At 31.2% G+C, this 12,874-nt stretch overlaps 1 protein-coding gene across 1 annotated transcript; it reads right to left on the bottom strand.

The window, feature by feature from the left end:
* Window positions 1-305: 305 nt before the first annotated feature.
* Window positions 306-12,561, bottom strand: LOC132737190 (band 4.1-like protein 4A; the record flags this gene model as incomplete). Its single annotated transcript, XM_060724448.1, has 4 exons — window positions 12,295-12,561; window positions 3,663-3,767; window positions 2,811-2,853; window positions 306-387 (listed from the first exon to the last, which is right to left on the bottom strand). Coding segments are annotated over exons 1-4 (359 nt in total), but the record flags the coding sequence as incomplete, so codon positions are not given.
* Between the last annotated feature and the right edge of the window lie 313 nt (window positions 12,562-12,874).

Below are 12,874 nucleotides of genomic sequence, written 5' to 3'. Positions count from 1 at the left end.
AAACAGATAATAAATATTTACATACAAAGAAGTTTATAAATAAAATATATTAAACAAACTGTAAACGAGTAGAAAGAAAAATAGAAAACAAACACTAATCTGAATAATAAACAAGACCAAAAATTAAATATAAATAGATTATATTATACAGTGGGGAAGAAAATATAAATTGATAATTTACACATTAAAATATATATGTATTTTTGTTGAAAAGTCTGCCAGAATTTTCAGTGGAGGCGATGACATAAATAAATAAAAATTAGTATTAATCATAGACATGAAAACATTAACTGATTAACCATTACCTTGTATTTCTTCTTTTTAACTTGCATGGATCAGCAGGGTAGAATTTCACACCAAAGTAAAATGTGTAAGGTATTGAACACCCTGTAAATCAAAAATTTAAAATGTATCATGTATTAACGGAACTCCACAAAGGTCTAATATAAACAAACTAAAACCATAATATTCTAATTTCCAGAAAGATATGCTAAAGATAATTAAGATAAATACTCGGAAATAATTGAAAATCGTATTGTACATGTATGCTATTCTAAAACAAATTTGAGTGATAAGCATTTCTATTTTTCTTTTCTATTTTAAGTCGTTTTTTCAGAAACTGAGTGAGTGACAATCTAAAATTAATTAAAAGTTATTGGTCTTGACCTACATCAAATGGAGTATTAATATCATTAATTATTTCCAGTCTCATCATGTAAAAAAACATAGCGGAGTCCCTTTAACATACATATCATTGAATGAATAACACAAAAACAGTTTCTTACATGAACATGAAACAAAACCTGTGTATACAGATAATGTTTAACATGTGACATACAAAACACTTCACACCAATTTATGTACAACATATTTAATATGGAGACTAAAAAATGTAGGATACATATATATGAATGTAATAATCACACGAAGATGGGGCGTATCCGCTTTCACATATTACAAGCTACTGTAGTAAGACCGGCAATTCATGCAAAAAAAAACTTAAATGTCAAGGATAGCATTCTTACAACAATGTTTAGGACAGCATTCTCAACAATGTTAGGACCCGCATTCTCAACAATGTTAGGACAGGCATTCTCAACAATGTCAGGGACAGCATTATCAACAATGTTTAGGACAGCATTCTCAACAATGTCAGGACGCATTCTCAACAATATTTGGATTAAGCATTTCTCAAACAAGGTTAGGACAGGCATTCTCAACAATGTCAGGAACAAATTTCAACAAGGTTTGGACAGCATTCTCAACTATGTTAGGACAGCATTCTCAACAATGTTAGGACAGCATTCTCAACAATGTTAGGATAGCATTCTCAACAATGTTAGGACAGCATTCTCAACAAGGTTAGGACAGCATTCTCAACAATGTCAGGACAGCATTCTCAGCAATGTTATGTGATTGACGGTGGAACAAAAGTAGGTCATCAAAAAATTCAAAATCAAGAGAAAGGGCATGATTGTGTCACATGTCATGACATACCTATGATTCCTTTAAAATGATGCTCATACACAAGTACACCAAGTTTCAAAATAGAAAAAATGGGTTTGGTACAAAAACAACTCAATCATAGTAGATGCTGGTGTGAAAGCGGATCAGAGGTAAAAGGTTACAAACAAAACTATCCCTATCCTTCAAACAGGCAATATAATAATCAATGAGGAGCAAAAAAGAATATTTGTAGAACTTGTATTTTGAAAATAAACTTTAGTTCAAATAAGTGTAATGTGAAGTGGACTTTATTTTTAATAGTTTGACAATAAACTCAAAATAAACCAGCATTAGATGAATGTAGGAATACATTACATTCTTATCTAAATAAAACAGCGCTATGTCAACATTTCATTTGAGAAAAAAAAATGCACAACCTTCCTTACTTATTCTTCAATCAAACTGATTTGAAAGCACAAAGCAAGAAGTGACAGTGTGCATTTATGTGTGACACGATCTCCTTTCAAGTGATATCTCCTGTACTTTATTTAAATGTCCTGCTCTATTTGATTAAAATCAAATTTGATGCTTAAAGACATTTTCTTATTTATCAAAATCCAATCAGATTTTAATGAAAAAAGCATAGATATACAAGATTATCATACAGGTGTTTCAGAAATGGACTTTTTCCCCTTTTTTATTCAATAACACCTGCCTCAACTGACCTTTACATATCTTGAAATCTATGTTCAGTACATGTTTACACTACAGTGATTTTCAAGATAAAATGCTAATATAATGTATATTAAATTGTTGTACTTTTTCACAAGGTGATAAAAGGAAAGTTTTCCTATAAATCAGTTTTTAAAAAGGAAGGAAACAGTCAAATGTGAGCTAAAGATAACCATCATAGAAGTTAGAACAAAATCTTATTGTTTACACCATTTCTTTTTCACCATTTTACCATAATTATAAAAAAATCAAAATTAAACATACTATGGCCAGTTTTTTTCGGTTTATTTATTTATTTTTAGAGTAAACTTTCACAGTAAAGGTTATAAATTATGACAATACAATGTATTACTGAATGGGAGGAAGACCATAGGTTCCCTACATTATTTCATGCACCTGAGTAGAACAACCAGCTAGCTAGGTAGCTTCATGACATGGAAAAATTCAAAGACCCTGCAGGATTTGAACCCACATAGCTGTGAGGGTGAGGGGCAAGTTGTGATTGCCAGTCAACAATGATTTTATATAACCAACATCTAATATCAAAGGCAATTTTTATTAACAAAAAATGGCTTGTACAGATAGGTTTCACTGTACATGTATACCAAATTAATTTTAATTAACAGACATACCTTTTAATTGAGCTGACAATGTCTTATTGCAATCCAGCCAATGCTGAAAAAAGATTCATAGTAATTAATATCACATCAATTAAGGTAAGAACATGTAAGAATCAATTAAAGAGACATTTTTATTTTTTCACAATTCTAGGGCAGCAAATACTCAACAAAATACCTTGATCTCAAAGTGCTAGGGATCAATGAATTTTATAAGAATCAAACACTGCCTTCTCATATAGACCAATTCAATGTTTATATATTTTTAGCCAGCCTGCATAGCTCAATCGGTTAGAGCACAAGACTTTTAATCTCAACATTGTGGGTTTGATTCCTGGGCTGGCCAATTAAAATTACTAATCAGTCTTTCAGATGAGAATTTAAATTGAGTTCCCATGTACAAGTGCTTAAACACTTGGCACGTTAAAGAACCAGAAAAAGCTTCTGGATTGGGGCATCTTTCTGTATCTGTTATTGCACTATCCTCCAAAAATCTAAAATGACTAATACTCTCCTGGTCCGGACTCGCCAAATTGGGCAACCAGTGGCAAGTATAAATTAACTCATATACACACACAAAAGTTTGAATCTTTGTCTTCCACAGATCACAGTTCAAAAAGAAATCATATAAGGTACAGTAATAGTTTAATTTAGCAACATAGCAAAATGTCCAGGGTCCATACCCGACAGCAAAAGCAGCATACTGTGCCTCAACAGACAGATGGACCCTCACACATGTATAGGGCTTGAATACTTGGTTCTTAAATAAAGTCAACAGCATTTCATAATATATGCTTTACAATTAATTTTCTTTAAGGTCAGCCATATAATTATGTATAATCATAACTAGAATTCCACATAACTTACTGTTTGCCCTGAAGTATCAATGTATCGCAACCCAAAATAATCTTTCTCAAACAAATTGAGCTGCTCAAATGTTTTATCAAGGGCAAACTGGCCTTTGAATCCGCCCTGAAATTAAAATTGGAAATCAAATATATGTTTGAACTAGGTAAACATTTTCAAAAAGGAAAAATATGTTAAGTGTTTAAAAAGATTAACTGTATCGGATAAGTACCCCTTTCTACATGTCATAAACATTAAAGTTTTTTTAACCATTGGCTTTTATCTTTATTTTTTTTAACAGATGATATGGCGTATTATAACAAGATGTAAGCTTTCAAAAATTTTAAATGTGGAGGTAATATACTGCAAACAACCTTCTATATATGGCCATTCAATTTCATAATACAGATTTTTATGTTATATGGTAGTATATAAACATTTGTTTGCAGCTGAACCTGAAAAAATTTGTAATACAAATTTATAAAACTTTAAAAATTTCTTAATTTGAAGTAAAATTACTTATAATCATATAATGTGATTTGATCGATTTTATGTGGCAGCATGGCCAAGTGGTTAGCATGTCGGACCAGTCACCAGTAATCTAATGACCTCAACCTGCATGGGGCAAGTTGTTGTTTCCTTTAGCAAGAAATTTTACACTTATTGCGCAGTACTGGTTGGTTCCAGGAACGGATATTATCTTATAGCTTCCTAAACAATCAAACTAAAATGAAATCTGTATAAACCAAATGAAGTGATTCTGTACATTGTACATAGTAAACATGATGATATTGACCCCAACAAAGCAATAATTAACATACATGGAAAAATGTTGATTATTTTCTTAAAACAAAGCTCGCCATACTCGTGCTTAGTATGTTTCATTTTCACCCAAAATGGTGAAAGGTTTTGTCCAGATTGAAAGATGGAAAAGTCCATTTAAGATAATGTAAAGGGTTCAATTAGTAATTCGATATTAAATCGCTTACTATTGAAACTGACATATAGATATAGTAAGTATACAAGTAAAAATAAAATAATGAAATTTTATAAAGAAAAAGCATTAAAATCATCTACTTTAATCTATATTAAAAATCTTGGTGGGAAAATTATAGGGGCATAGAGCAGGTGCTCCTTCAATGAATAGACTTTGTATACAGTAATAAACAGTAATAATAATGTCGTCAATATATACACTGAAAATCTGTTACTGTTTGGTAAATTGGTAAATATTTGATCATTTTATAATCGATAAACTCCTATCCACATCATGCTGTTAACACCTCATTCAAAACTGCCCACTTTGATTAAATAGATAAACTAACATTAAACTTAACAAAATTGGATACACACAGTGACACTTTAAAGCTACTTTATCATACACAAGGTGCAAATTTTATAATACTTTCTCAAATGTTTCTTAAAGGCCCAAGTCAATGGAAGATTTGCAAATAAATTGTGTAGCCTCAATACTTACTTACTTATAAATCTTATATGTAATAGTAACTGTTTTGTATAATATTATTATGTTCAAAAATATATAAAGCAACCAAGAAAGGTCAGAAAAAGGAAATTTAAGATTGATTTCTGAAATGTTATTATTCTTTAAAAAATATCAAAGCTCTTGGAGAACTGTCAGAAGGAAAGGAAAGAATTTAATTGATTTCTGAATCTTTTTATTCTTTAAAAAATATCAAAGGTCTAGGAGTACTGTCAGAAGCTTAAATAGAAACATCTTTAATTAAGTCAAGGCCTGTATGACATAAATTAGCAAGGAGGTTTTCACTGTCAGTAAAGTTTGAGCAATGTGACACTGACAATAAGTGGTCATATATGACAACATTATTGTTCTTTGATGTCGTAATACCTGTAAACAAACAATAAAGTATAACATTATTAATTTAATAACAACTAATAGGAAACATAGAGGAATGAATGTCAAACAGTCTACACAAAAGCTATGGCACTATACAAAGTGGTGATGACAGAGATAGTGGAGGATGACAAGAGGGACAGGGATGGAACACAGAGGGACAGGAATGGAAGACAGAGGGACAGGGATGGAAGACAGAGGGACAGGGATGGAAGACAGAGGTACAGGGATGGAAGTAAGAGGGACAGGGATGGAAGACAGAGGGACATATTTGTTTGGTGGGAGGGGTTGCCTATTTGGCAAATAAAAAGAACATTGGTTGAAACCTGAAACCTTTGAAATCTGGAACCTTTGAAATCTGGAACATTTCTAATTATCATTTAAAATGTATTTGGACAAAATTAGTTTAATATCATTTGATAGTTTGCAATGTTCAACGGAAAGACTTAATTATTATTTTCACTTTTTTTTATTCATTTCCTTACAAAAACTAAATCGAAAACATGATGACAATACTTTCTGATTAGCTTAAATGTAAAATTAAATAAGCCTTAAAGAATGGATAAAATCATAAATTTTTAAGTATCTAGTGTTAAAACTTATATCAGAGACACAATGTTAAGTTCTCTCAGTTCATTTTCTTTTGTCTCTATAAAAGATAATAATTTTAAAAACAAATCAAATTATGTTATGCGAAGACTGCACTGTCAAATGCTATGAGAGCAACAATAGGACGATCAAGTTTTTTGTTAACATGATAGGCCCTTAAGTGTCATCAAAGTAAAACCTGACCTCTACACGTGACCTGTAGGTGACAGTTGGTGAGAAGTCATAGCTTACTTTACCTGACACAGTCAAAACCTTACAGCCTTCAAATTCTCATCAAAAAGGCAAAATAATACAATCCTTTGTACATTTGATATGTCCTCTAAGAAAACAGAGGCATTAGTTCTCTAAAAATTGTGACAAGTTTCAAGTTTGTTCCTTTAAAGTTAAAAAAAAATTCTTAAAAATTAAACAATTCTGAAAATTTCTTCATTATTATATTTAATATGTAAGCATGTGAATAAGGCTGTATTCTAGACTATTGAGTATTGACAGATCTTAGAGAAAGTGAATGTATGTACTGACAGATACTAACTACAAAATTGTAGCACCAAAGTGTGATGCCAACACTAGGGTGACTGTTCAACAGCTCTACCTACTTTTCTAACATTCAAGCAAAAAATCAAACAAAAATTTTGTAAACTGCGGGCAACAGAGATATAGCACATTACACTTTAAAAGGAAAATCCCACACAAGCAAAAAAAATATATGTAAAAATTTCTTCGGTACATAAATCATGTCGGTTTACTAATTTATCAGCATTAAACTTTGTTGATAAGCATTGATATAGTGGTATGCAATTCATCTTGTATAGGTATAGTATTTATAACCCAATCACACAAAGACATATAGCTACTGGGCTTAACAATGGATATAGAAGGGGACTGTCAGTATATAGGATCACTATCTTAATATACTAAAGTATTTATCTGTCAACAATTTGTCACAACATTCTTTTTATGATTTACAAAATTATAAATAAATAACATAAAAGGCAAAGAGGTTTGGTATTAATTCTATTCTCTTGAACTATTTTCAATATACAAAGTACGGCATGTGTTGAAAAAATCAAACTAAACAATATTGTATTTTAAATTAATAAAGAATTTAATTCAACTTTAGTAGTCTTTCTTTATCCTAAAAAAGCATTTGAGTTATGTTACAATGATCAATAAACTACATTGTACACAAAGTGACATATTCTAACATAAGATCTCTTGTTTGTTCTCAACATAATATATGGTTGGTGGTTTTAGTAGTTTACCCTCCGGATCATGGCCGAAAGCCACTTTGAATTCACCAGAGCAAAGTCCTGAACATCGTGTCAAGCAGTTTACTAGTATTAGTGCCTTTATTTTCGCAAAGAAATAGTATTACTTCTGTACATGCCACAGCAGAGGTACATGCAATGCAAATGACGGTGGAAAGGTTTTCATGACAACAAAAAAGACCAGGACCTACACTATTCAGGAATCGGACAAGGGTTGCCAGAATCACAATCAAATGCTCTACCAATTGAGCTAACCGAATGGTTTCAACATACCGGTAATGCCACAAAAAAATTAACTTTTCTAAAACATAGGAAAACAATTAATATGTCACTATAAGTATCTTCTTAACCTATCAAATGGCATTAAACTATGACTGTAACAGCAGGTTGATTAGGAAAAGAATCTGTCTTAAAGAACAAGAGCGATCAGTAATCACATGTGTCGCCTCATGATGGCCAAATTCATGTTGGGACAACTTTTGTGACAGACAGACGGACAGTGCACAACTAGACTTGGTACTGATCATTCCTGTAAAGTTTGGATAAAATTGCACCAGTAGACTAGTTTATGAGGAGTAGTCCGGACAAGCTTTTGCGTATCTGGCAACACAAAGAAAAAAACACCTTTTTATCAAAGGGCCATAACTCAGCCAAAAATCATTCAACCGGAAAACCCTTGCAATATGCGCAAGGACTTGAGCTACAGATCAATCCTATGCACAACTAGACTTGGTACTGATCATTCCTGTAAAGTTTGGATGAAATTGCACCAGTAGTTTATGAGGAGTAGTCCGGACAAGCTTTTGTGTATCTGGCAACACACAGAAAAAAACACCTTTTTGTCAAAGGGCCATAACTCGGCCAAAAATCATTCAACCGGAAAACCCGTGCAATATGCGCAAGGACTTGAGCTACAGATCAATCCTGTAAAGTTTCATTGAAATTGCATTAGTGGTATAAGAGAAGTAGTCTGGACAATTTTTAAAATTAAAAATTATTAAAGGGCCATAACTCTGACAAAAATCATTGAACCGGAAAATGCTGACAATATGCACAACTAGACTTGGTACTGATCATTCCTGTAAAGTTTGGATGAAATTGCACCAGTAGTTTATGAGCAGTAGTCCGGACAAGTTTTGTGACGGACGGACGGACGAGCGGACAGACAGACAGACAGACGGACAGACAGACGACGGAAAAGTGATCCCTATATGTGGCCACTACTCTGTAGAGGCGACACAATAATCATTATTTCATTATTACTTTTCAATTCCAAACACACAAGATCCCTTTTCCTACCATTAGCTTCTGTACTCTCTAAAAGAAGACCAACAACAATGAGTCTCATTTCCAAGACTGGTAAATGGATGGAGAAATGTGGTAAAAAAGATTCCACTTTGAGACATAGTGTATCAACATAGAAATATAAAAAGATTGTTTAGATCAAAGTAAAATATGTACAGATTATATCAATATCCTTAATCTATGTTATCAATTTTTTAGTAACTTAATCACCTTTAGTGTTACATTAAGTCTCTCCAAAGGTATGTAAGTATATTGTACAAAAATACTTAAAATTACACATAGATATCTAATTATTTATTTATACACTGATTATTTATCAGTAATCTTCAACAGGACATGAAATGGTTAGGGGAAAAAAACAGAATAAAAAAGGCCTTGTCAAATTGCTCCTCTATTTACCACATTTGAATCAATTATTTTCTCGTTAAAGTGTCTATAGCTGTCCCAAATCAAAGTTTGTAAACCATTAAACTAGTAATTGAAAGGGCTCTAATTCATTTGCTTTCAGTTCCAAATTAATGGCAATTTACAAGTATGTTTATATTCTGTATTCAAGCAATATAAATTTTTTGTGTGTGTGTTGAACCAAAGGTTATAAATTTTCAATTTTCAAAAGCCAGTTGTAAATTATTTTCAAGACCGATCGTAAATTATTTAAATAAATAGAATGATGACATTATAGAAAACCTAAACAAGGGACACTTGAATTCTGAATCATTGTCTTTTATAAGTTAGTAAAGTATATTTTGACTCATAGGTCTTTTATTAGTAAAGTATATTTCTATTCATAGGTCTTTTATAAGTAAGTAATGTGTATTTTGACTCATAGGTCTTTTATTAGTAAAGTATATTTCTATTCATAGGTCTTTCATAAGTAAGTAATGTGTATTTTGACTCATAAGTCTTTTATTAGTAAAGTATATTTCTATTCATAGGTCTTTTATAAGTAAGTAATGTGTATTTTGACTCATAGGTCTTTTTTAAGTAAGTAATGTCTATTTTGACTCATCTATGTCTTTTTTAAGTAAGTAATGTGTATTAACTATTTTGACTCATAGGTCTTTTTAAGTAAGTAATGTGTATTTTGACTCATAGGCCTTTTATGCTAGTCATACAGACCATGGACTGGCAAGCTCAAAACCTGAGCTTCCGTGTTTATGTATACTTTTCCAAACTTTGTAGAAAATTTCAAAATAGCCTCAGATAGCGTGAAAGTTTGCATTTACATTATTATGTTATAAAATGAATTACCATGGTGTAACTATACATAATCATTGTAAATGTAAATCCACTTTTCCTTATTTTCAAATTATTTTTTTCAAATCTAAAATTATTTCAATTTTCAAATAAATGCTTCTCAAAGATGTCATTTCTGTCATTGAACATATAAACAGATTGCCCATAATGTTAATTTTGTGAAAAAATATTCAGTGGTGTTTTTTTTTACAATTGTAGCCAATATTATTTATATTGCTTAAATTGATCTTCAAGGCTATAAATGGTCACTCAGATTGACTTCTATTATAAATTTTTGACTAGTAAGCAAAAGTTAAAGTAGAGAAATCAATAAAAGCAATATGTAAAATAAAAGCTTGATCAATATTAGCATTCCAATACATCATCCTTCATACATAAGTAAACAAAATCAATACATGTATATGCCCCCTGATTCATAACCACTTCTATATATTATGACAATATCTTAAATCTGTTATGGACTTAGTATAGGGTCAAATAGTTATGGCCATATTTATAAACCATCAATTTTGATAGATCAACATTTTGATGTTCTACTTAATATATTATAAAAGTAGAATAATAAAGTTTTGAAATTTGAAAGTATGATACTGTGATAAATTATAAATACTCTAAATAGTAGTAGTTATATAAAATGGTTCTATTAAATTATTAATGCATGATTAAATGATATATAAAATTGGTATTATAAAAAAAAATCATAAATTTCAATTAAGTCTTGGTCCCTAGCAGGAGTGTGACTACATGGAAGTTAACCCATTACTTCATGAGCATTTTGTGAAAAATGGCTGTTTTCATTGAAAAGTCTCCCGTTACAAGTTCAAATTGCTATAATACTATAAAAACTGCTTCAACACTAATCAAACTTGGCACAAATGTTGACTGGACCACTGCCCTTGCAACAACATGCTCAGGCTTAAATTTTCTGTTACCATGGCAACGAGGGGACATCTCAAAATTGCCAAAAATCACTATTTTGCGTTGATTTTTTCCATCAAAATTGATTTTAAAGTGCTGCAACTTTTCAATGGATTGAGATAGAGTCAAATGCTTTTCAGCGTTGGTTACACGTTACCTTATCATCAATCTGGGGTCATTTACAGCCTCTCACAAGTCCAAAATTTTTCTTGGCGATGAGGGGGAGTCCGCCCCCTTTCAAACCCCCCAAACAGAAGGGGGCACATCCCCCTTCTGGCAACCCCCTGATGTATCCTTTGGTTGGGTGGCCGCGCCGAAAAAGTGGTCACTTTTTTTAACAACATTTCTCAAACTAAAACAAGTGTTCGGGGCCTAAATAAGGCATTTTTCACCATTCTAGACAGCAAAAAGGGGGGGGATGAAAAAGGCGTTAAAAGGCGTCTATATAACGTAATGGGTTAAGACAGACAATAATAATTTTGTATTTAAGTGACTGAGTTTTCCACATTTCTTCCTCAGGAAGGTATTTCAAGGAGAAGTTAATGAGAAATGAAGCTGCTTGCAAGATGTTATAATAACCAAACACTATGCTGCCAGGACCAAAGTGATTAGAAAAGCCCTTTTGTAATCATATAGTAAACGGATATAGCTCTGTCAGAGAAATTATATCAGTACAAGGATTTTTGGGTTTTTTCATTTTTTATAAAATAATTTGTAGCAATAAATAATGATTTATCTCAATCAAATTTGGAAAGATCAATCTATCTGTTTGACAATACTTTTGGACTATTCCGACCAAAGGCGGCATGCTAATCTTTACAACTATCTTTTTAGCTATTACAATTAAAACAAAGACAAATAGTATTTTAACCATTTCACAATGTAAAAAGAAAAATTTCTCTGTTTCTATTCACATGTAGCAGTACACCCGAACATTATACAATATAATACTGTTAATTATGATCAATTTCTAAAATAGCAGAATTGAATAAACACTATTAAAAACAGAGTTCATTATTTTTAAGTCCACTTAATAGGATAATAATTTTGAAAATAATTATTCAAAGGTCAGACAAACAAAACTTAACGCAGGTACAGGATCTGAAAAATGCTCCGCAAGCTGCAGTTCCATTCCCAAGTTCCTTATATTGTAAGTACATGTATTAGCACAATTGATGCATTATACTGGTTTTTACTTGGTTAACATAAAAACTTAACAAGATTAATGAGATAGATGTTTCTTATTATTAATCTTAAATTAGTTGACATGGTGATTTTAATTATATGTGTAATATAAATAATCATAGTGCTAAAATTCATCAAGTTCTACCTCTTTTATAATAGTTTCATGGGAATGAATTATGAAAATAATAAATCTACAAAACTTATATTACTGTATAAATTGTGTGAGGTATATATTTACCTTATATGGAATAAAGTACTCTGTTTCATCAAGGAAAATGATTTTACACTGACTTTTGTCTCCACTTTTCTGTGCAGCAGATTTATCTCCTCTAAGAAACTTAGGTAAAAATCTTGACAATCTTGACATCTTTGTTATCTATTATTCATGCATGTACATTCCAAAACACACCTGTAAATTTTCAATTAAAATTCCTTGTTGATCTGTTAAAAAATACTGAATGACAATTCCATATTCCCGCAAAAAAATGTGTTAAATCCAATAAACTGAAATGGGTGCATAGAAAAACCGGAAAGCACCGGATAGCACCGAAAAACCGGAAAGCACTCAAATTTCTCATAAAAACATATGAAAACGTTAATTAATCGGTTTGAAAGTGTTACCAATCGATTTATTAGATTAAAAATCTTTCAGAAAAAAATCATTTTCTAAAATATATATTGATAATTATTACGAATTATTTTTCGGGAAAATAGATATATAGAGTGCTTTCCGGTCCTGTTAAGATACATGTACATTACCGCCATAGCAATATTGTTTATCAAAGTTATACATTGAAAACTTTATTTTATTGGTTTTG

The sequence above is a fragment of the Ruditapes philippinarum genome, unplaced genomic scaffold (assembly GCF_026571515.1).
Source record: "Ruditapes philippinarum isolate M1 unplaced genomic scaffold, ASM2657151v2 ctg10306_1_1_1_1, whole genome shotgun sequence".
In the NCBI taxonomy this organism is placed as follows: domain Eukaryota; kingdom Metazoa; phylum Mollusca; class Bivalvia; order Venerida; family Veneridae; genus Ruditapes; species Ruditapes philippinarum.
The sequence above is the reverse complement of the archived record's forward strand: the minus strand, read 5'-3'. Positions and strand labels throughout refer to the sequence as shown.